The sequence below is a fragment of the Leuciscus leuciscus genome, assembly GCF_965113295.1.
Source record: "Leuciscus leuciscus genome assembly, chromosome: 14".
Taxonomy (NCBI): Eukaryota; Metazoa; Chordata; class Actinopteri; order Cypriniformes; family Leuciscidae; genus Leuciscus; species Leuciscus leuciscus.
Genome location: NC_138738.1, coordinates 13,416,716 through 13,442,323, shown reverse-complemented (window position 1 = coordinate 13,442,323; position 25,608 = coordinate 13,416,716). Strand labels below are relative to the sequence as shown.

Sequence of the window (25,608 nt, the reverse complement as noted above, 5' to 3'; positions counted from 1 at the left end):
TGTTCCTAAATCCGAGCCGTTGAAGAAGCAGTGGCTGAGTTTTGTTTTTGAAGCAAATGCCCAAAGGATTGACGCGGGGATTCCCTCACGGGGATTCCCCACGATCGTCTGTGCTTTCATGTTTGCGCGAATCATTTCACACCAGACAGCTTCACAAACGAGAAAAAACGGATCGGTACCTGTTCCTGCTGAACCTCCAGAAGATGTGAGTGTAATGTTTTATTAACCTTTATATTAGTATTTATATTAATCTTTGCGAAATTTGCAAACCTTGCTGCAGGCTTCACGATGAATGCGTCTAAGGTTTACATTCAGGGTACATTACGGCATGTTTTCTATGTACGACGTTCTCAATATAATTCATAATCCCACGTTTATAACGAATAACACGTGGTTATTGTGTTAGATACGGTCAGAGAATGTCTAATACGGTGTACCCACAGAACAGAGGGGCGGGGTGAGCAAAGCTCATTATCATTTAAAGACACATGCATTGAAACGGCGTGCTGAAAACAGAGCTGTTTTTGACCAGGTAAAATAAGTGTTTTCTTACAATACTAATGAGAATTTTTAATTAAAGTATATTACAAACTTTTAATTTAGACCCTAAAGAATCATATTAGCTTGTACAAAAATGGCATTATATGACCCCTGTAAAGGCTTTTACATTGTTAAAAATAAATTCTTTATCATAACATGGTTGAATTACATTTAAAATATATTAATATAAAAATTGCAATAATGTTTCACAATATTACTGTTTTTTATAATCTATTTTGATCAAATAAATGCAGCTTTGAGGATAAGAGACTTCCTTCAAAAACTATTTTATATATAACTTGTCCTAAATTGTCCTTGAAACAATACATAATATCATAAAATTTCAAAAAAACATAATATTTTTATTATGTGGATTGTGCATTTACATTAACAAAGCTTGGTGCACAAACTCTACTATTGTTGGGAGACATTGTTCAGCTAACCTTGAGTTTCTCATGGTTAAATGTACCGTTTTATCTACCACGGGAGTTCACTTCCACTATTATAACTGCAGCCTATATTCCCCCGGATGCTGATGCCAAGTTTGCTATGAAAGAACTTCACGCAGCCATCAGTAAACAACAGACCGTTCACCCGGAAGCTGCGTTTATTGTTGCGGGTGATTTTAATCATTCAAACTTAAAGTCAGTGCTACCGAAATTTCACCAGCATGTTTCCTGTCACACCAGAAGAAACAAAACCTCAGACCATGTTTACACAAACATGGCTGGAGCTTACGTCGCGACACCCCTCCCCCACCTGGGACAGTCAGATCACCTTTCTTTGTTCCTCACCCCCAAATATGCACCTCTCATCAATCGCGTGAAGCCATCAGTGAAGACCATCAAGGTGTGGCCTGCGGGGGCAGATTTCTCACTCCAGGAAAGGTTTCTACACACAGACTGGAGTATGTTTGCTTCTCAAGCCACCAGTGGCTCTCACACGGACATTGACTGCTACACCTCCTCTGTACTGGATTATATTAATACCACCATTGACAGTGTTACAACCCAGAAGCAGATCACCACATACCCAAATCAGAAGCCATGGATGAACGGGGAAGTGCGACTCCTATTGAAGACACGCAATACTGCCTTCAGATCAGGAGATGCACAAGCCTAGCACATCCAGAGCAAATCTGAAAAGGGGCATCAAAGAGGCCAAGCACTGCTACAAGCTTAAGATAGAGGGACACTTTTCCAACGCTGACCCTCGGCGCATGTGGCAGGGCATTCAGGCCATCAGTGACTACAAACCCACTCACTCCACCCCCGCAGCCACTGATGTCAACTTCCTGAACGAGCTAAATTACTTTTATGCTCGCTTTGAAAGAGACAACAGAGAAACTGCCACCAAGCTCAAATCCTCAGCTGACCACCCGCCGATCACACTCTCCTCCACAGATGTCTGCAATGCACTGAGCAGGATCAGCGCGCACAAGGCTGCTGGACCAGACAACATCCCTGGACGCGTACTCAGGGCATGTGCGGAGCAGCTCGCTGGGGTTTTTACAGACATTTTCAACCTGTCTCTTGCCCAAGCAGCTGTACCAACATGCTTTAAATGCACTTCCATTGTGCCAGTGCCAAAACACTCCAGCCCGAAGTGCCTTAACGACTACCGCCCTGTAGCACTCACACCCATCGTAATGAAGTGCTTTGAGCGGCTGGTCATGGCACACCTAAAAGACTCTCTACCATCCACATTGGACTCACACCAGTTTGCCTACCGTAGCAATAGGAGCACAGAGGATGCAATTTCCATGGCACTGCACTCTGTGCTCACACATCTGGACAATAAGAACACTTATGCACGCATGCTGTTTGTTGACTTCAGCTCAGCATTCAACACTGTCATCCCAACTAAGTTAATAGCCAAACTTGGAGACCTGGGCATTAACACCTCCATGTGGAACTGGATTTTGGACTTTTTGACCAACAGACCCCAGAATGTTCGATCAGGCTCCAACTGCTCCACGTCCATCACACTCAACACTGGTGTACCACAGGGCTGTGTGCTAAGCCCGTTTCTCTACTCCCTCTTCACCTCCGACTGCAAGCCTGTGTACGGATCTAATTCCATCGTCAAGTTTGCGGACGACACTACGGTGATTGGTCTCATCAGCAACAATGATGAGACTGCCTATAGGGAGGAGATCAAGCACCTGGCCACATGGTGCACTGAAAATAACCAGCTCCTCAACACCACCAAAACGAAGGAGCTCATCGTGGACTTCAGAAAAGTGTCAAGAGGCACACACGACACCATCCACATCAATGGAATGGCTGTTGAGCGTGTCTCCAGTTTCAAGTTCCTGGGGACCCACATCTCGGCGGACATGTCCTGGACAACCAACACCTCCTGCCTGGTCAAGAAGGCTCACCAGCGCCTTTTCTTCCCGAGGACACTGAGGAAGAATCAGCTTTCCTCGACTATCCTGGTGAACTTCTATCGCTGTGCAATAGAAAGCATCCTGACCAACTATGCTACAGTGTGGTATGGGAGCTGTTCTGTTGCAGAGCGCAAGGCACTGCAGCGGGTGGTGAAAACCGCCCAGCGCATCACTGGGACTCCACTACCTGCCATCGAGCACATCCAGAGGAAACGCTGTCTGCATCGAGCTCGCAGCATCCTTAAGGACTCCTCTCACCCAGCCCACAGACTGTTTTCTCTCCTGCCCTCCAGCAGGCGTTTCAGGTGCCTCCGGACCAGGACCAGCAGACTAAAGAACAGTTTTTTCCCCAGAGCTGTCTCTTTATTAAACTCTAACCCTCATTGATCCCACTCCCCTCATATACTGATTGACTCTCCTTTCCCTCCTCACACCTGCCTCCATTTTGTTATTTGCAATACTATAATGTTCATTTGCACTGCTGACTGTTACTATAGTAACAACTGTTTACATATGCATCTTGCACTACTTACCTAGACTGGAATATGCTCAATTTGCACTGCCGACTGTTATTTACAGTACCAATTGTTTACATATACATTTGCAATACCGTACTTTAACTGTAATATGCAATTACTTTCCACTGCACTTTTACTCGGATAGCTTCTGTCCAAACTTTATTTGCACTACTTTAATTCCATTGTTATACTGCTCATCTTAGCCTAACTTATTACATATATCTATCTGTAAAAATCTGTTTATAGTAATAACCATCTATATATTATGCTCACATTCTGTTTATAGTAACAGCCATCTGTATATATATGCATAGTACATATTCGCCTGTATACTCTGTTTATAGTAATAACCATCTGTATATTATGTTCACTGTACATATCTATCTGTAAAAATTCTGTTTATAGTAATAGCCATCTGTATATTATATTCAGTACATATCTAGCTGTAAATTCTGTTCACAGTAATAGTTATCTGTATATTATATTCATAGGACAAATCTATCTGTAAAATTCTGTTTATAATAGTATTTAACTCTATATTTATTCAGTACATATCCATGTCCTGCACTTATGGAACCACTGTATATCCTGCACTTGCTGCTATTGCACTTCTGGTTAGACCTAAACTGCATTGTGTTGCCTTGTACCTGTACTTGTGTAATGACAATAAAGTTTAATCTAATCTAATCTAATAAAATTTCAAAAAAACATAATATTTTTATTCAGCCTCATTTCCAATCAAGTTGTTAAATTATTCAAAAAGCATAAATTTATTAAGCATAGTTTTATGTGTATTTACATACAGTAACCATATATAAACATTACATGAAATGCTAGAAATGAAATGTACCTTTGCATGGCAAAACAGTTTCTACATCAAAATGCTTAAGCACAGCACATTTGAAATGTGGTAGAAAATTCATAGTGGGAATTTCCCTTTTTACAAAAAAAAAAAAAAAAAAAATCATAATTACTTAGTGCCCATAGTTGAAGAAACACTCATATGCACATTGTTCAAATCTTTTTCTGTAATGACTATAATGCAGGCAATATTTCTTTGCCGATAGAATCAAATAAATAAATAGGCGTATAGTGACCTAGAAATCACATAACAATTAAGGACGAGGATCAAACAGACATGTCCACAGGTGTTGTGTGTTTTCAGTGTCTCTGGCCACTCATACTGTACGCTCTGCTGCCCCAGAGTCCAGCGGTGGGAACAACTGGAGCAGGACAGTAGGCGAGGCTTGGGGGTGGTTGTTGTGTGCCCCAGATTGCCTCTTCCTGAAAGGGAGGGGGTTTATCATATTCTAAAATGGGGTCAGCTGAAAATACATGTGTTACTGAACGTGCAGCTGCAACATTTAGAATGTGAGAATAATTTGGCTAAATGTTGTGCTTTTTTGCAAATATATAGTGGAGCTTTCTGACTGTAGGCAGACATAATCTGTCGAAATGATATGGATGGATGGATGGATGGATGGATGGATGGATGGATGACAATGATATACAAAGATAACAAAGATATAATGCATAATGTATATTATGATAATCTATTTAATACATTGTACATAAATGCTGTTACCATCTTTTGGTTTGTTGATTAAATTGCTGCAATACAACCCACATTACTTCCCCAATGGTTATACCACAAAGCATTTGTCATGATCAGAACAAAGTCTAGCCATCACACTCGATAGATGCCATTCTGCATTGATTGGTAATCTTACTTTACTCATTGTCAGACAGAATAAGTATAAATACATGATCACACCGACTCTCGTAACACATGCTGGTTCTCGCCTGCTGCAGTCCATAATTATTGACAGGTTTGATGTGCTCATTGAGTGGAAAGTATGGGAGAATTGGAGTTGCACAGAGTGTGTGTGTGTGACTAACTCCCACCATCCCACCCTCAGGCCCATTGCTCTGTAATGGAAAGATTAAAAGCAGAGCACCAACCCAAAAAACACCATCCTCTCTCTCTTTCTCTGTTTCTGTCCATCTCACTCTCTCCCTAGCTTTACCTCTCTCCCGCCCTTATACTATAGTCCCCTCCCTCTCTCATGTTAAATAGATTACAGAGGATTCACTTATTTAAAGACTTCGACAAAAAGCTGCGCATGCATATTTTGGGTACGGCTCAGAGCAATTACACCCACACACTGTGAGCACCTAACTGGAGGAATCTAATTTCAACCAACCACAAAGCCAAGCCCAGCCTATCGTCTACAGTCTGGAGTCTGGACCGCACATTGCCTTCAACGAAAGAGTTCCTGAGAAGCTCCAGGACAACATCAGCAGCAGCAGCAGGAAAAGCAGCCACGTCTGACCTAGCTGGATCATCTTATTACGCCGGCTGCACCCTGCTCCGTTTTTTCTTTCCAGGAGACAGGAGCCTCACAGAGAGCTCCACAGACCAGCTCTCACGCTGTCTCTTCGGCTGCTTCCCGCCATCCTTATGGACAATGAGGAGGACGATGATGGGAACTTCACCAAGTGGATGAGCAGTTACTGGGGGCACGGGGAGGAGCACGACAAAGAAAGAAAGAGGAGCTTCAGGAGGCCCTCCCGGAACAGAGTTGACCGCCGTGCCTCTTTGCCCTGCATGGTAAGGTAGTGATCACACGTGGAATCACGTTAAGGGAATGGGATTGCTCATGAATGAAGCCTATGTTACTAAACAATTCCCACATTGGATTTTGGTATAAAATGGATAATTTCAACTTTAAATTCTGATTTGAAATGTTCAAAGTCATTGTAAAATGAGCCAACTGTTAGGATTATGAACTATATCTCTTGGCGGAGAATATTGTTGAATATTATTGAATGTTATTTAATTTAACTTGTTTTTATAAATACAACATCCAACTTATTTTGCAATAAGGTACTTTATGTGAACGTGCAAGACTCATGATCCATTAGCCACTGTATAAATTCTCAGCTCATTATATTTTGTTTCTTTTTTGCATTGGCTTTTTTGGGGGTTATACTTCCAAATTTTGAGATAACTTTTTATTTTATTTTGTCAATTCAAATACATTGGACAAACACCAATCTGCATTGGACAAACACTACAGTCAACACAGAATAACAAAACTAATTGTGCATGTAGGCTAACTACAATAAAAAAATAATTATATATATATAATGTATTGTCGTAATTACAAACACAATGGTTATATATATAGAACCAGTGTGTTTGTAATTACGACAATACATTAGAATAATATGATGAAAAATAATAACTTTCAATATCAAGCAGCTGTTTTGTACAGTTAAAAAAGGAACTGGAAATGAAGGAGACCGGAAGCCAAACAATTTACATACAGTATGGCCGTGCCCGCTCTTACATTAAAAATAAGGTATATAATATAATATAATCATAAACTATACATATTTTATAATTATAAATGTATAGTATAAAAATAATAAAAATGTAACACACAAATGTAATATTATTTATAATGATTAACTTTATTTTTATACTAATGATTTTTAAAAATATAATTATAAAAATTCTATTGTTTAGAATCATTATGCTGGTGTATTTTAGTGTTGTTGGTGCCATTTTTTAAAAGGAGTAAGCTAGTGATTTTACCATAAATAAAATAAGAGCAACCCTAATCATGGTAAAATCACTGTAATGCAGCCTCACACCTTATTTCTTTAATGCTTCTGGGAGCAAGTGAATCTATTGACAAAGTCCAGTCTAGAAGTCCAATTGGGGACTATTTTTGTGTGAATATGGCTTATGGAAGGATTTTCACTGTGTTTTGACATGCAGTCGATCTTGAAAACAAAGCTGGGCAAAATATTGCATAATGGGTTTTGGAAGAGAACCTCTGTGAAAACAGGAAAGTGTGCTCTGATTAGAGGTGGGGACCCAGCAGAAATGTGTTCTCTTCCCCCACAAATCAGTGGATCACACGCTCTTTCTCATGCCTCACAGCCTCCTTAAGTAAACAATGTACAGCAAGACTGTGTTTATAAGTCAGGAGAGAAGAATGTTAAAAGAAAATGTGTGATGGCTGCCTAGATTACTGCTAATTTAAAATAAAAACAGATGAAAATTAATGATCTAATGATTTAATGATTCTAAAAAGAACACGTTTTACTGGTGAGCGAGATAGATTTAAACCAGAACCTATTATTTAAGTGGAATATCCTTTACTTTTTCCTGCATGTAGTTAGATTTAAATATCCTAATTTACGTAAACAGTCAAATAAATGTTACGTAAAGAAAATAAATTTGAGGCCGACTTGTTACGGCACTTTGTGCAGCGTGGTTTGTCATTTCATAAATGTAATTTATTCCCGCTAACTTTTATAAAAACTGAGAGTGGACATCATCATTTACATCTGGATATGCATCTAAATTTTGTTCTGAATTTAAATGTAATCACTGTAAAAAAATGATATTATCAATAAGTTATGACAACGTATTTTGTACATTGCTTTAACTCAAAATAAGTTAAGCAATTTTCAACTTTTTTATAAGTTAAAATGACCTTAACATACAAGTTGATTGTACTAAATTTAAGGCAGCCCGTGTGCTTGCAATATTTATTACACTTAAGCCCACGTGCATGCTTGTATTGCAAGACAAATTTCCATGTACACGGACAATAAAGTGCTATCAATCAATGCAATATATGTTAACCTTCTGCACATTGTCTAATAATACACACACCACTTTAAAATGTGCAAACAAACAATAATCATTAATGAAAGCATTACTAAATTAGCTTTTAAAGTTTCTGATTATTTGAATATGTAGCTTATCACTTCCTATCCCATCCATATGTCATGGTTTTTCTCCCTTTCTTTCGGTCTTGGTTTCTGTACTGAAAAGTCTCAGCTAGAAGCCATGCAGTTGAGCCATCTCCATGCTAATAACATGGCCCCTGCCCACCTAAAGAGCCGTGAGGAGAAGGAGGTGCGTTCTCACCCTCATGCCCGTCGTGTGTCTTCAGACGAAAACAGCCGAACCAAAGCAGGGGGACCTGAATGTCACATCACCACCATTCCAGAGCTCTCTGAGTGCTTAGAGAAGAGGCTGCGTTTCCACAACCAGAAGGTGATATCAATGGTGGGTAAGAGGCCAGATCATATGTCACATACAATGGACCAAAAAGGTTTTGAAAATGTTATACTTAATGTGAAAACAGCATACCCACCAAAACAAGGTCCAAACCATTAAGTGTCACAGTGTGGTTATCTCAGGAACAGACTGAAGACTCAGATTAAAGATGCAAAGTTTACTTAAACTTTAATAACTCTCCGGAACAAGTTGACAGGCAGGGAAAACGTACATTAACGCAACAGAGACCAGGCAAAGACTGAAAGCAAGGGTGCATCTTAAATAGCAATCAGAAACAAGATAATTAATCAGACACAGCTGGGACAAATGAACTAATGACAGTGACCATAGAAACAAAGGAGTGGTTGGAAACAAATGAACGGTTGGAAACAAATGAACTAATCAAATATACAAACAGAAAGTCCACACCCAAACTGAATCGTGACATTACTCCCCAAAAGGTACATCCTCACGCCACAGACTGGGGTGGGAGCCCTGGAGGCTGTCCAGGGGCAGCTTAGGGTTAACAGACAGCCACTAGGGCAGCACCGGCAGTTCAGGGCACCAGTGTGGAGCCGGCAGCTCGGGAGACCAGAGCGGAGCCGGCAGCTCGGGAGACCAGGGTTGAGCCGGCAGCTCGGGAGACCAGGGCGGATCGGCCTTGCCGATGTAGCCAGGCTCGGCCACTATGGCCAGGGACGTATAGCCCCCTCCCTAAAATTTTCCTGGGGAGAGCTATGGGTTTCTGAGCTGGAGAGGACTCAGGGACTGGAGCCACCTCTGGGCTGAGCTCGGAGACTGAAGGCCACTCTGGACGGGGACTGGAGACTCGAGACTGTCGCGGCAGTGGCGGCCGCCATCTTGGCAGAGGGCTCCATGGTGGCCATGACGGGACAAGACTCGGAATGGCGGCTATAATGGAACGAGGCTCTGGAGTCGGCTGTTTTCTGGATCGGGGGGTACATGTCTTCCAGACACTTGAGAATGCTGTTGCTCCAGGGAAGTCCTCAGTTGTCTGGGAGTTCAACTGGGTGGTAGTAGTTGGCCCAGATCCAATAGAGTTCTGAGGGTTTCGTCAACATAGGGATAGAGGATGGCAAGACAGCAGAACTCCACGGAGTAATCTACAAAGTTGAGACCCTTTTGTGCCAAAGCAGCGAACTGCACTGCTATATCCATTTTAATGGTCCAGTCTTCTGTCACAGTGTGATTATCTCAGGAACTGACTGAAGACACCAATTAAAGCTGCAAACTCAAACTTTAATAATAACTCTCTGGAACACACTGACAGGCAGAGAAAACACACACTAACACAACAGAGACCCAACAAATACTGAAAGCAAGGGTGCATCTTAAATAGTAAACAGAAACGAGATAATTAATCAGACATAGCTGGGACAAATGAACTCATAATGACAGTAACCATTGAAACAAAGGAGTGGTGGGAAACAGAACAAATGAACACAGGAACTGATAAAAAATATAAACAGAAAGTCCACACACAAAAAGAAACATGACATTAATGGCGCGTTTCCACCGAGCGGTACGGTACGGTACGGGTCGGTACCCTTTTATTTGCGTTTCCACTGCCAAAAGTTGAGAATGGTACCAAAAAGCCGAACCGTACCGTACCACTTTTTGGGTACCCTTCCGTTGGGGTACCTAGCACAGTGGTACGGTACTAAAAGGTGGAGCTAGACTCACTGCAGGACGTTGATTGGTTGACAGAGAATCGTCACTTGCGCGTGCTACGAGGGGAATGACAACATAAGAAGCGCCATTTTTTAATATACAGTTTAATATAATACTACTGTTAATGTGTCACGAAATGTAATTTTAAGAGTTTTTCAGGCGAGAATGTAGTTGTTTAAAGCTCAAATCTGTGGTTTATTTATAAAGATGATTAGTTTTTCCCCGGTTGTGAGATCCATGCGATCAGCGGGCGCTCGGCGCTCATGTTTCCCAGCTGGATGAGCCTTTCCTCGGCTAAGTTAGTTCTTCTGACGTTCGCCGATGACTCCGACGGTAGTGGTTAAACATGAGATATAATTCGTCTTGTGTAGACCTAACGGGCGATCTTTGGTCTCGTGAATATATAATTCGTTCCCTGTCAATCGTTTTGGCTGAGGGCTAAGTTTAGTTTCATATTATAGGCTATTTGTATTTAACTTTACTGTTGTAATGTTAGACTAGAGCGCAGCATTTGGACATTTGACTGAATTGTTTGCTTTATTTCTTATTGTATAGCTTCTTGTACCTTTTACTTAAACTTTTATATTGGCTATTATTGATAAAACTGAAATTTTACAAAAAGAAATATGGTTTCTTGTCATTTTCTTATTACAAGATTATCACTTATGTTTATTGCAACATTTGTACAGATGCATATATTGCCTGTAATATGTGTAATTTTTTTTATTATTAAAACGAAAAGAGGTAACGTTAGGGTTGTGTTTTAATTTTTCGTTTTGTTATAAATAGAATAACGTATAACGTTGTGCTTAGGGCACCCAAATGGCTAGCGCCCGCCCCCTTGCGCATGAACCACATTTGTGTCCCTATAATGTTTAATTTATTTAAATGAAAACGAAAAGAGGCAGAGTAGTGTTTTATAATATATTTCGTTGTATTGTTGCTTAAAATGTACATAGTAACAGATATAACCGGAGTAGCAGATCGCGAGCTGAGTGACGCTTTTAAGAACGCGCTGTAGGCTACCATTTGCATGTAGAGTCGCACATGGCAAGTACAAACTTTGCTTACTTAATATTGAGAAAAGCCTAATGTCGGCGCTTGTCTTCTTGTGACAAGCATGTCGAGGAGCAAGAACAAGATCTGCTGTATATGTCATCCATTGTAGTTTACTATGTTCTTCTTCGCGCGAAAATGACGTCGATCGAAACACCACGCCTATCAAGTAAGGGTACTGTTGGCAGTGGAAACCTGAAACGCTAGCCAGATCATGGTTAACAGACCCGAACCGTACCGTACTGTACCGTACCGTACCGTACTGTACTGCTCAGTGGAAACGAGCCATAAGGCAGATATCATTTTTTTCAGAAATACTTTTTGTTATACAGGTTGAAACTCTCTTCACATCCCGATAGCAATCAATAATAGAAGTGGTCTAAATATAAAAAATGTACATACACCTTCTGTGGAAGGACAAAAAAAAAAAGTTCATCCAATCTTTGCATTCAGTCCATACCTGCCTGTCAATCTTCTCAATCAGAAGATTCAATTCATCTCAATTCATCCTCTGAAGGCTGCATATCTCATACCACGTCATCAAACTCTGTCAAAGGATGTTTCAGTTTAAAGGATCCTTGGAAGGCAATCTTCATTTCGCATCCTTCATTCGGCTCATTTTGAAGGATGCATCAAGTGTATCCTTTGCAGCCTTCAATCACCCACAATCCATTGTACACATTCCAATTCACAAAAAATAACTGATGGAAAACGAGTCGGCACTGAGCTCTTCTGAGTTCATTATGAAATGTAAGACAAAAATAATGTTTTTCGCAGATAACATACATATTATCTGTGATGAATGTTCTCTTTTGTTTTGTTGTAAATTAATTAAATTAAGCCACTGGGAAACCACAGACGAGTTATTCACTGTATTGCATTAATAGAAGGCCAGTTGATATAAAGATTTTTTTAATACAAAGTATCTTTCCAAAATGAAGTTTTAATAGTATTTTCATGCCGTGACTGTGGGGGCAGGAACGTGTGTGATGAAGCCATGCGCACTTACTATAGCGTTTCATTCTAGCCTTTAATTGTGAGGTGGACTCCGAAGGACTGGACTTGGACACAGCCTCACTGGGATGCAGCCTTCCGTCTGAGAAGCACCTGTAGACAAACAGTCACTGAGCACCACAAACAAACAGCAGCCCCCTTTTACAGTTCCTCCTGAACCCAAACAACCGGTGACATTCTACCAGGAGATGTTCACGCGTTCATGCATTTCTATATCGACGCTATCAGCACCAAAATTAATCTGCAGCATTCAGGTGGTGCAAGTCAGAGCTCTAAGTTGTTTATGTTCATTATTATTGTAAAGTTATGTGTTTGAGACATGAAGTAATTTAATGCTGTCTCTCATGTCATGACGCTTTGCAGACTCTGCTCTGGCTGTCAAGTCAAGTCAAGTCATCTTCATTTATATAGCGCTTTTAACAATGTAGATTGTTCCAAAGCGGCTTTACATTGATAATAGGAAATTAAAGTAACAGAGATTGTTTTGGCTTTATAGCAGCTCTAGTATAAAATTATTGTCCAGCTAAAGTTAGTTTTGATTGATTCACTTCCGTCGCAATAATCATTAGTTATTAACTTAGGGGCCGCTAACACGACACCGTTTTAACAGAAAACTCTTAAGCTCTCTCTGCGCAAACTTTAAATGGATACTCCACTTTTTTTTGGAAATAGGCTCATTTTACAGCTCCCCCAGAGTTAAACGGTTGAGTTTTACCGTTTTCGAATCCATTCAGCCGATCTCCGGGTCTGGCGGTACCACTTTTAGCATAGCTTAGCATAGATCATTGAATCGTACAAGACCATTAGCATCTCTCTCAAAAAAATTACCAAAGAGTTTCGATATTTTTCCTTTTTTTAAAGGTTTAAAACTTGACTCTTCTGTAGTTATATCGTGTACTAAGACCGATGGAAAATGAAAAGTTGCGATTTTCTAGGCTGATATGGCTAGGAACTATACTCTCATTCCTGCGTAATAATCAAGAAACTTTGCTGCCGTACCATGGGTCCAGGAGGCGTAATGATATGATGCAGCGCCTGAAAATAGTCGACCCTATAGTCTACCGAGCTGGGGATTTTCAGGCGCTGCGTCATATCATTACGCCTGCTGGACCCATGGACCCACTTGTTTTCCGTCGGTCTTAGTACACGATGTAACTACAGAAGAGTCAAGTTTTAAATAGGAAAAATATCGAAACTCTTTGGTAATTTTTTTGAGAGAGATGCTAATGGTCTTGTCCGATTCAATGATCTATGCTAAGCTATGCTAAAAGTGGTACCGCCTGACCCGGAGATCGGCTGAATGGATTCAAAACGGTAAAACTCAACTGTTTAACTCTGGGTATATACACCACATTTGTATCAGGGATACTCCACATTTCCAAAAAAGTGGAGTATCCCTTTAAAAACACGAACCTGTGAGAACGCTGATGGCGTTGCGTGCACATGCGTATTACAAGTTTAGTCTTTAGGTATGCGCTTTTGAATATATATGCACAGGCGTGTAGTGCGCAGGCGTGTAGTCCTTCCCTACAAACCAACCCTCAACAAACTACTTGTCTGGCCTTAAAATTTATAATACAGAATTTGTATTGCTTCCGTGTAGCCACGCGAACCGGAAGTAACCCGACAACGCTTTATAGAGAGGGGAGGGGAGGGGAGGGGACTCATACATTTTGGGGCATCTCGCCCGGGGGGCGGGGTTACGTCCTGCGTCACATCTCTCATGCGGGTTCTCGTCGACCAGGGTCAGCGCGCACCATAGCGCACACAGGCAGGCCTAGCTAGCGAACCTAGGTCTTAAATCTAATAAGTTATGTTTTTTACCACACGTTTTTTGATGGAAAAGTGATGTTTAATTTCCATAGTCTTTGTTTAGTGAACGAAAGCGAAATCAGGAATTGCGGTCTTTCAGTTTGTTTATCGTTACAGCTACCAAGGGTTTAAGTTGTACAAGATGTGCTGTAGCCTTAATTACAATGGCCAAGTCGCGTTTCATATTAACAGATGAATAGGCTTCGCTCAGTTTATTAAATACATACAACCTGAAATGTCTCTTACAAACTATGAAGGGACAATGAATCAATACACTGACATGTCAATGCTAGACAGAAAGCCTACTTTGTTTGCACAGTCCTACCGTGATTTTGTCACTCTTCTCTCCACTCCTAGACCTACGTCTGGTGACAGCGGGGAAACTTTTACCTCGATAAAGTTAGGCCTACTTATTGTATTGCAGAAAAGAAAAGTAAACTTCCAGTAAACTCCAGTTAACCAGTTCATATGTTTCTTCTTTAGGTGATTCAAGCAGTAACGACTAATTAGACTCAATATTGCTATTACAGGTGGAATTATGAAATAGAAACAGGCCTTAATGCAAGATTTTAATCATGTCAATACACAATAAATAGAACATTTAATTAATAAATTAATCAATAAGTCAGGACAGCCCATTCATGCAGGTAGTGAAATAGTTAAATCAAATACAAATACACAGTAAAAAAAAAAAAGGTTGTTAACCTTAACCCGTTATCAAGTCAATTAAAAAAAATATTTCATGGTGTGTTAATTGTTTGTGTATGGTGTGTATGTGTTTTTTTTGTTGTTTTTTTGTAATGCAATGTTTTCAACATAGGGAAATATATACAGCATTTGTCAAATTTTCCCTTAAATAAATCCTGTTCTTTTGAACTTTCTATTCATCAAATAATCCTGAAAAAGAAAGTATCACGGTTTCCACAAACATACTGTATTAAGCAGCAAAATATTTTGAAGATAAGAAGAGATGTTTCTACCAAATCAGCATATTATAAAGATTTCTGAAGAATCACGTGACACTGAAGACTGGAGTAATGGCTATTCAAAATTCAGCTTTGCCAGAAATAAATTACATTTTAAAAATATATTCAGATACAAAATTGTTATTTTAGATTGTAACATATTTAACTCTGTAACTCTTTTTACTGTTTTTGATCAAAAATCTTACCGACATCAATTTTTTTAACGGTATAGTGTTAGTGTATTCTGCAATACAGTACAGTTACATGTATTAGACAAAGTGCATCAATGCCCTATAATAATTATATTTTAAGATGATTTTGGCTGCTTTATTTGTAGGGTAATGCAGATAGCATATGTCTTGTTTGCCATGAAGAACTGCGGAATGGAAGGGGTGGCATCCAAGAGCTTCCCTGCAGCCATCATTCTCATAAAAAGGTAAACACATCCAGCATCAATTCTCTCCTCTATTGCCTGCTAACAGCGCCAAATCCATCCCATCAACATTTGTACAGCACACCCATAGCGCTTGATCATTATCTCGCATTATTCCCTCCTCCTCAACATACAGGTGGGGTTCAAAGTGTAACCTCATTAGTGTGTGGAGTCCAGACACCCCATGTTAATTTAAGTGGTGGGTTAATGGATATAGAGGTTTACGCGTGACACCAAATGAACGTTTTCAAAATTCCCCCTTGCATGCATGTTTATCTTGTTTTCTGCTCTTGTATCAGCTGTGACACTGAATATTCTGTCTCTGGTTGAAGATTGGGCAGGCAAAATGGCCAGAGCAGCGTCCACGTCCACGTAGTGGGAGTTCTGCACCTGCGTGTGAACGAGGGAAGGAGACACCGTTCTGCCCTGGACAAGAGGAATATTGCTTGCCCCGTCGTCAACTGTCTTTACGCAGACAGCGTTGATTGTTTCCAGTGAAAAATACCATGGTACCAATAGTAGTTCAACTAAACAGTAATCACTCAGTGTATTATCAAAATCATGTTCATTTGAAATTGTCAATTTTGGTTTGTGTTTATCTCCACAGTCCTTTTGCTTAAAAATGTACCTTGTGAATCTCTTGTTTGGAGGAAAAAGCAAAGAATTAGATACTTGTTTTTATTTTTTATTCCAAGTCATATACATTTAAATATTACAATTAAAAATGTCTCAAATACTTTTTGTCATTTTTCTTTAGTTATAATGATATGAACCGTAATATGGTTATGCGTATTAGTGAACTTTCAATCAAATTTTTTTTTTTCAGTGAATAATACACAGCTATTTTGGATAGAAAACTAAGCTGTGAATATAAACGATTAGGGTTATTTTGGTGCTAGACTGGATGAATTATGGATGCTGAAACTGGTATCCTGAATTTGCAGGTCAGGAGTTGCAGTTGTGAAGATACAGTAGCTTGTTAAATGCACATGCTGGAAATAAGCTGGTGGCTAATCTCACCCCTGTAATGGAAATCAATAGTGGGCCACGGTTTTGCCCCTCAAAGGTCAACAGATCTGTTTTTCATGCATGCAGTTGTCATGCAGGTTCCATCATGCCTCCATTATGGCTCTTGTAAACTGCTCAGTCATAGAAAATTGTATGGGTAAAGATTTATATATAAAAAGTTCTATTCTTTTCTTTGGTGGAGAATAAACTTATAAACAGAGAATAAACATTTCATTTAACATTGTTTTCTTTAGCATTTATGTCACACACTACCAGTCTATTTGTTTTAGTAATGTTCTGTATATTTGTCAGTCAAAAATCAACAACAACAAAATATTCTAAACATTTAATTAAAAATAAAGGTTTCAATGGGTTTCTTCAGTGATGCCATGGAAGAACCTTTTTATTTTTTCAGTGTGAAGAATATTTTAATATTCTGAAGAACCTTTTTCCACAATAAAGAACCGTTGGCTTTGGCAGAGACAGTCATGTCCCACCTGTCGAGGTCATGTGACCATGTTTGAGCCCCTCTACTGGTCCTCTGCTCCTGTCCAGTTTCCCTGACAATGTCCATATTTCTTCCCTTTCCATGTCTGCCTGCTGGTCCACTGATTTAGTGTGTTTATATGTAAATAAAAACAAAACAAGACCATCATCTCTGGGTGGAGGCATGGGTTTAAGACTTAAATTAAGTACCGGCGAGTGTGTGTAGCAATCCTGCATGATTATATGGTCTGTTACTAGCACACGCTGTCTATGAGTATTGGATGCACATCTTTATATGACTCTCAAGAGCCTCAGCTCTATACATTCCTTACCCTCCTTTTCTGTCTTTCTTGCTTATTTTCCTTTGTGGTGTCATGAGGACATATTTGACTAGGCTGAAAACAGTGGATGCTAAATGTATGACCTTTTTGTTTTCACTTTTTCCATCTCTCCACTTTTGTGTTTTGCACAAAATGCACATCTGCATTACCCATTAACGTACATGCCAAATTCAAAGGCAGACTCTGTCCAATGTATTGTGATGTTTAAATGTAAATATAGGCTCCAAAGATGTAGAATATGTTGTTTGTACAACCATACTTTTAATTAAATATTTCTAATTTAATTTAAGAATTCACACAAATTAAGAAATACCTAGCCAATATTGTTGCAAAGTTTTGATATAGTGCTGTTATTTTGACATTATTGTTTCGTATGTGTCATTACTTTGTTTTTACAAAACAGATTGAATTTATAGATGTGTAGGATGTTATTTAGTTTGCATTCAATTTCTATGTAAGTGAGTGCCACGTTATAAACTGTGAAATAAAAAATGAATATACAGATGAGATGATGTTATTCTCTCCGTTGCCTCGAGGGACCGTGCTTTTGTGCACGTAGGCTATGTGTCCCGCCCTACTGTACAATTATAAAAGAAACAATAACTGTAAACCCAATTCAACTCTGTGAATACTGTTCTTATAAAACAGTATGTCAGCTAAATATTATTCAACTTTTGTACCAAAGCATTAGTAAAACGTTAGTGTTTAGCAAGCGTAGCCTATATATTTTCTTGCAAAGTACCAAATTTGACCGAAATTGTGGTCTATCTATTCACAATAATTGATTTGTCAATGTTTTCAAAATATGTAAAAACCGTAAAAACATAGCAAAATAATAATAATACACTTATATTTTTTTAATAACTAGCCTACTTTTAGTTTCTTAAACCACTGGACTCAAATTTCGGTCTGAGAAAAAATGCACACGTGGAAAAGAGACCAAGTGTTGATTGACAGGTGAACTAACCAATCAAATTCGAAAACAATGACGTTTAGTGGCTTCATGAACGAATCGTTGATGGAATGGGAGGTTCCCTTAGGAAGACGCTCTGAAAAAGATAAACCCCACAAATCTGGTTGCGAAACAGCTGGAAAAGTGGAAAAGAAGTCGATACGCGAATTTCTGATGGAAAAAAGTGATGATGGTCAAGAGGGACTAAAATGAACCGTGTGAGGATGTTTGAACATTTTTAGAGAACTGTTACAGAATCAAATGCAGACACTCGAGAAAAACGTCGACTGTGAGGTTCCTTCTTATTTTTTTCAAGACTATCCTAATTATTTGGTCAATCGATAAGGTAAGAACTCTTAAATCATATTTCAGACCACTACTGTGCCTAAATGAAGTTATTATTTCCACTTTTGTTTCTTAATGAAATAACGGACCCAGAAGGCTTTTTCTCTAAAGCCCAATAAAAAGTGAAATCACAGAGACCTTTTTCCAATAAACATTATAGGTAAAGTTGTTAAAGCCATTACGGTGTAATGCGGTGTTTTTCAGGTAAGGTTTTAAACTATTTTAAAAAGCCTATTTGTTTTTGTCATCTTTTCGTGAAACCTGCTGGATAAGCTATTATGCCATGTATTTTTAGATCCTATTGTGTGTGTGTGTACAGTGTGTGTGTGTGTGTGTGTGTGTGTGTGTGTGTGTGTGTGTGTGTAGCCTAAAAGTGCACTGCGGCTTCAATTTTAATTTTTTAATTTTTTTTGGTTCAGACAAAAATGACTTTGTTTTTATGTACAATTCCAAATAATGTCGTCCTTATGTTGTCATAAATACATGAAAGGATCGGGCCTCTTCACTGGAGAGACTCTTAAAGCTTTAGTTTGTCTCTATGGTAACAGCAGAGCATCCTGAAAAACAGTGTGTTTAGATGATAGATCAAAGCTGCAGAGATGCTATTCATTGCCTTGATTTTCATAAAGTCATATAGTGCATAATAAAATAAAAATGTTCTCACCCTCATGTCTGTATGAATTTCTTTCCTTACTCTCAAAAGGTGAATTGGTTTGGAACAACATGAGGGTGAGAAAATTATGACAGAAATGTAATTTTAAGACCAACATTTGAGACTCTGTTGAAATATGTATTGCGGATGCATAAAGTCTATGCAGTATAATTGCATAGCCTCCTTTTCACGTGTTTGATTTCTTTCTGAAAGCAATTGTAAACCGGAGACTTTTATCTGATAAAAGGTATTGGTCTCATGGACACACATCTGATAATGGCAGTGATGACCACCTTCCTTTTGATTGTCATGGGACCTGAATGACATTGAGGCCAAGTAATGATCAGCCTGTTGATTAAATATTACTCAGAAATCATCCTCTACAAGAGAAAAGGAGGAACATGCCATTCCTATAATTTCCTTATGTACTGCTTTGATTACTTTCAGTGATAAAAAATAAAATAGTTGACTTTATTGATCGTTAAAGTTAAATGTTAAACACAAAATTAACGTTCAGTCAAGTACAAATCAACTTGCCATTTAGCCTGCTTTTTTGTAGTTTTATACTTCCAAGATTAACAGTGTAGACTTTGTGATTTGGATTGGTTTTGGGCTTTAAATCAAATGATCTATCCTCACATTGCTGTTTAATATAACTCATTGCTAAATATAGTGTGTGGAATTGTTTGTTCAGGAAGGCAATTATATGACATCCTGGCGTAACGAAATCTGTTTTTACTTTACAATAAGGTTTCATTAGTTAACATTAGTATAACTACTTTAGTTAAGATGAATTAAGAATGAACAAGACTTCTACAGAATTTTTTTATCTAAATTAATGTTAATTTGAACATTTACTAATGCATTATTAAATTCAAAAGTTGTGTTTGTTAACATTAGATAATGCACTGTGAACTAACATGAACAAACAATGAACAGCTGTATTTTTGACTAACATTAACAAAGATGAATAAATACTGTAACAAATGTTTTGTTCAATGTTAGTTAATGTTAGTTAATACATTAACTAATGAGACATTATTGTAAATGTAAAACGTTATCACAAAATAACACAAATATAATATCACACCTGTAAAATGTGAGATCTTGTATTGATATGCCAGTCCCGAGGATGAAAAAGTGTGGCGTATCAATACGACGTCAATCATTTTATCTTTTTATATATATATATACTTATTATCATTATGAGGTATTTTGGTTTTGTAGTTTTTATTTCTTTATTATTTATAAATAAAATTGTTATTCTTATTTCCAGGAAATCATGGGAAGTTTTAAAGGCCATGCATTGCCTGGAAGTTTCTTCCTGATCACTGGTTTCTGGTGGGCAGCGAAGCAGACCTTTTTGTACGCCACCCGCAGGAACAAAAGTGCTGGTGCGGGCAGACTTGCATCTCGAGCTACACAACGCCGCATAGAAATCATAGAAGGAGCTGTCATTTTATCATTTTCTATTATTGGTGAGTTGCTGCCATGCCTTCATCAATATAATGTGTGGTTTCATTATAGATGTAGACAAATAAATGTTGTCAAATGTGTATTTAAATCACCTTAAGTTCAACAAAGAAATACATTTGGTTTTAAGAACCTTTCTTTTTTGCTATAAAGGGTTCTTAACTTGACTGAATGGTGTAAAAAACAAAAAAGAGTTTTCTGTTAAATTATAGGTTTTTACAATAAAGCCAGTGATTCTCAACCTTTTTGACTCCAAGGCCCCCATTGTCAACAACAATATTCGAAGGCTCCATAACTTTTCCAGTTGTATGTGTACTGGATAAGGATTAAGGATAAAGATTTATAAAAATATTTTCTACAAAACTGTCCATTGAGTTATTAATTTACATTTATAATTTTTTTCCACGTCTAAATATCACACTTTTATAATATGGCTTGGCTTCCTCATATATTCAGGTTTTTCAAGAAGTGGGAACCCTGATTCTTCAAAGACAAAATACAGTTGTTGAGGGGGTCAATTGAAAGTTTGTCTTATTTACTTATTTTACAGTTTTGTCTTATTTTACTTAAATTGCTCCCCCGTGAGCAATCTTATGAAAGCATGTTTATTAGGGGCCAAGTACCGAAGGTGCATAGGCACCTATTGTACCCGTTGTTGTTGTTTTTGTTGTTGTTGTTCTGGTTCTTCTTCTTCCTTTTGCTCTTGAAGTCTATGGCAGCCCATAGAACCGTATGGTAAAAAGTTGTGACATTTGGCACACAGATAGTGGACAGTCTGAATATTAACCACAGCAATTTTGGAGTCTCTAACCCAATCCCTCTAGCGCCACCAACTTCCCAAAATTTCACTTACGTTGATGCTAATAACTTTTCATCTTCATCACTTCATACTCTTCAGACCACGCCGACAAAAAACTTGGAAATCAAGTTGATTTGTCAAACTGTTCTTGAATAGCGTGCAAGCGAATTTAACAAAGAGCATGCCAAAATGGACGCGAGACTATATCTCTGCAACGCTTTAGCATATTCTGACTTGGTGTGTGTTATGGTTATGACAACCATGACCTCAGGGTACCTGTACAGTTTTGGCACAGTGCCACCTAGTGGTCACGAAATATGAAAAAAATGAAATAATTTGCTTGTAACTTTTGAACAGTTTGACCAAAAAATCAAAAAAAATATGTCCTCCAACATTGACCTCACCAGATCAATTTGGTGTCAGTGCCACCTATTGGTCAAAAGTAATTAGGTCACATTACAAGCGATTGTATTTATTGGCTTTCAACCATTTTGATTAAAATGTCTCCAAATGTGTTTACTCATTTTCTGCCTTGATTACTAGCTCATCATTCTGTCTATGTGGTGCTTGGCCCCGTAATTGCTGCTTATTATATTTATTTTTCTTCTGCCATTTACACAGGTATGTTAGCAGAGCAGCTTCTAGCAGGTGGGCCCAAGTTTCAACTGTATGATTCTTCCACTCAGCACTGGGAGCAGCTGATGAACTGGCAGCACACCACCATGTACCTGTTCTTTGCCATCGCAGGGGCAATATCTCTCACTGTCCACAGCACAGACATCGCCCCTTTGGCTTTAGACCGAATGCTGTTGGGTCTTGCTTTCTTTAATGAGGGTATATTGATTTCAAATTGATTTCATGCATTTTTAATGTTGGAGAATGTGTGAATTTTTACCTAAATTGAGGTACTCAATTTGTTACTCTTGAAATTCCTAATTTTCTGTTTTTGGGATTATTCAACACATAAAATTGAAAGTACATGTCTGCCTCTTGCAGGATTTCTGTTCCTTTATCATCTCCATGGTAGAGACCTGCTTGATGTCCATGTGCACACTCTTCTCCTTTATGCCATCTTCGGACAAGCTTTCATCTGCCTTCTGGAGGTTTTCCACAGGGGGAATATTCTACTAGAACTGTTCAGAGCCACTCTCACCATACTGCAGGGCAGCTGGTTTTGGCAGGTCAGTGTGTGTGCCTATGTGTACGTGCGTAAGTGCATACATAATGTGTGCGTATTTAAGTCATTTTGAGGCTGTTTACACCTGGCCACTTCATGCGTTTTCTCAGATCGGATAGCTATCTGATTTATCAAAACAATTCCATTTACACCTGGTCACATAAATGTGTTTTTGCAAAACGGATTTAAATCCGATCTTCAATTCCCGCGCTATATGCAGATTTAATGGAGTGCACGTCACTGAAAGCAACAGATATGAGCTGCATTGTATTGATCATCAGCTAAATTGTCAAAATCAAAGACCGCAATAAGAGAGAACGGCAACAGCCCTGGTAAGATCATTTCGTTTCTTTACTTTTAATGATGATGACTGTGTGTTAAGCGTCTGCGACTGACTTTCACTTTGATTTGCGATAGTTTGCGCGTTGGCTTGATGAATAGATGCTTAGCTTCTCATCTGCGGTGATATGACTGCAGTAGCGTCGTCATATCTGTCTATAATGTTATATATAGCCTATAACACGCTCTCACACGTTTTTTTTTTTTTTTTGCATTTTTGGGAGGAGTACAATTTACATATGTGGTTTCAACCAGCAGATGTATTTACACTTGTCCAGTTTCGTCTTGAATGTGGCCCAGACCTCCTCCTGAAGTGGTTTGAGCGATCGGATTCCAATCTGTCTCGAATGCATTTCAGAGGGCATTTACACCAGGTCTTATCACGATTGGATAGTTATCCGATCACAGAAAACGCATGAAGTGGCCAGGTGTAAACAGCCCCTTTGACTCAACACTGTTTAACTATTTTTTCTTGTATTTTTCTAGATTGGCTTCGTGCTGTACCCACCCAGTCAAGTGAAATGGGATCTGACAGACCATGGCAATGTTATGTTTGTCACATTATGCTACTGCTGGCACCTCGCGTTTGCATTGTTCACTGTAGCTGTACAGTACTGGTCTGTTCTATGGTGAGCACAACATATTCTATCTATTCTAACATGAAATACACAAACCTACATTAGATCTAAAGGAACATAAAATGCCTTTTTAAAAGATTAGGGTCAGTACTTTAAAAAATTTGTTATACTTTTATTCAACAAGGATGCATTAAACTGAGACAAGTAAGTACATCTACAGTATGTTACAAAAGATTTATATTTTTAAATAAATTCTGTTCTTTTGATCTTTCTATTCATCAAAGATGAAAAAAATATATCATGTGCATTTCCACAACAACATTAAGCAGCACAACTGCTTTTTCAACACTGACAATAATAAGAAATGTTACTTGAGCACCAAATCAGTATATTAGACTGAAGACTGGATTAATGGCTGCTAAAAATTCAGCTTTGCCATCATAGGAATGAATTACTTTTTTAAATGTAAAAATGTAAATGTAAATAGAAAACAATTATTTTAAATTGTAATCATTTTTCACAACATTGCTGTTTTTTCTGTATTTTTGATTGAATAAATGCAGCCTTGGTGAGCATAAAAAAAACACACCGACCCCAAACTTTTGTAGTGTATGTATACTGCATATGAAATCATATTTATTTATGGAATTTCCTTTCTGTATGTTAGATTTATTGAATTCCTTTTCATTTTCCTTCATTGTTCTCCCTCCAGTGCTGTGCGTTCCAGACTGAGGAGGATGCCACCCATGGAAATGGGGCTTTTGAAACCAAGGGACAAGGAAGTAGAGTCTGAAGACGAGATTTTATGAGTCTTTATCATCTTCACATGTTCAACCCTGCATCCCAATTCATTTGGGCCTCAGACCAAAGATAAATATGGAGACAGAGAGAGAGAGATAGATAGTAACAGTCGAGGCATTGTCACTAAATATTAGCTTTGTCTTAATTTCCTGAAGAGCAGATGAGAGATGACAAACAGTGACTGTCTTGCCTCTCAAGATTTTTTTCATCAAATTGCAAAGTGACTCTGAGTAAATCACAAGAGCCATAGTGTTAAATCTCTTGCATGTTCCCAGTATGATCACTCCAGTTACAACAGTCTTATCTTTTTGTGGTCATTCCTTTTTATTTCATTATCTTACTTCCACTTAATTTCTCTGATGCACCTCAGGACCAACCCCTGAGAAGTTAGTTCAAACTTGATTCTTTTCTATACAAGTTTGGATTAAGTCAATCAAAAATGATCTATTGATTATTCTTGGGTCATTACGTAGATTATTTGTTGGCATTACATCATTTTCTCTTTGACACATTACTGTGTATATTTGAGTATTTTCTTTGTGTGCCTTGTCAGTATTTCATATGTTGTCACTCAAGGGAATATCATATTTTAATCATATTGTTTGTAATGGTACTATAAGATCTACATGCTGAAATAATTATGTTTTAATGCCCCTAGGATTTTGGGGGTTTTAAGTCACTTTTCAGTCGCCAAATAATGATACTTTTGTATTTTCTTGACAATTCTTGACAGCCATTACAATTTCTCTGTTAGTCTTTTGTGTTTGTTTATTCCTCAGTTAGTCTTTTGTGTTTGTTCCATGGTATTCTTTGGAAAAGACAAGGGAGAAGAAAAAAAACAGGATTGACCATTGTATGTGGAATCTTGACATTATAGTATTTTATCACATGCATTTATTGATTAATTTAATTTGACTTGATACATACATTTTCTAAAAACAAAACTTTTTCCAATAAAATATTTTATTAGTCTATTACAGTGTGCAGTGACTGTATTTATATTAATTGCTATGTATTTGGCATGTGCTGGTATTCACATATTTTTCCATATATTTCTCTTTCTGAATTGTTCAAAGACCCAACTAAAGATAGATAGATAGATAGATAGATAGATAGATAGATAGATAGATAGATAGATAGATAGATAGATAG

General features: G+C 38.2%; 2 protein-coding genes across 2 annotated transcripts; both read left to right on the top strand.

The window, feature by feature from the left end:
* Positions 1-5,571: 5,571 nt before the first annotated feature.
* lnp1 (leukemia NUP98 fusion partner 1) lies at positions 5,572-17,815 on the top strand. The gene is made up of 4 exons (XM_082190327.1): positions 5,572-6,061; positions 8,306-8,542; positions 15,410-15,508; positions 15,838-17,815. The coding sequence occupies exons 1-4, from the start codon at positions 5,912-5,914 to the stop codon at positions 15,988-15,990; spliced, it is 639 nt and encodes a 212-aa protein (XP_082046453.1). The 5' UTR covers positions 5,572-5,911; the 3' UTR covers positions 15,991-17,815.
* Positions 17,816-18,375: 560 nt separating this feature from the next.
* Positions 18,376-25,430, top strand: tmem45a (transmembrane protein 45a). Its single transcript, XM_082190029.1, has 6 exons — positions 18,376-18,638; positions 20,566-20,767; positions 22,183-22,395; positions 22,558-22,742; positions 23,564-23,706; positions 24,368-25,430. Exons 2-6 carry the CDS (start codon positions 20,572-20,574, stop codon positions 24,462-24,464), a joined length of 834 nt encoding a protein of 277 aa, XP_082046155.1. The 5' UTR covers positions 18,376-18,638; positions 20,566-20,571; the 3' UTR covers positions 24,465-25,430.
* The last annotated feature ends 178 nt before the right edge of the window (positions 25,431-25,608 follow it).

Bases quoted from the DNA above. Each gene is read 5' to 3' on its own strand.
- tmem45a (XM_082190029.1), top strand. From the start codon at position 20,572: ATGGGAAGTTTTAAAGGCCATGCATTGCCTGGAAGTTTCTTCCTGATC. The intron at 20,768-22,182 runs GTGAGTTGCTGC...CCATTTACACAG, and splicing joins TTTATCATTTTCTATTATTG to GTATGTTAGCAGAGCAGCTT. The intron at 22,743-23,563 runs GTCAGTGTGTGT...GTATTTTTCTAG, and splicing joins AGGGCAGCTGGTTTTGGCAG to ATTGGCTTCGTGCTGTACCC.
- lnp1 (XM_082190327.1), top strand. From the start codon at position 5,912: ATGGACAATGAGGAGGACGATGATGGGAACTTCACCAAGTGGATGAGC. The intron at 6,062-8,305 runs GTAAGGTAGTGA...TGTACTGAAAAG, and splicing joins GTGCCTCTTTGCCCTGCATG to TCTCAGCTAGAAGCCATGCA. The intron at 8,543-15,409 runs GTGGGTAAGAGG...CTTTATTTGTAG, and splicing joins ACCAGAAGGTGATATCAATG to GGTAATGCAGATAGCATATG.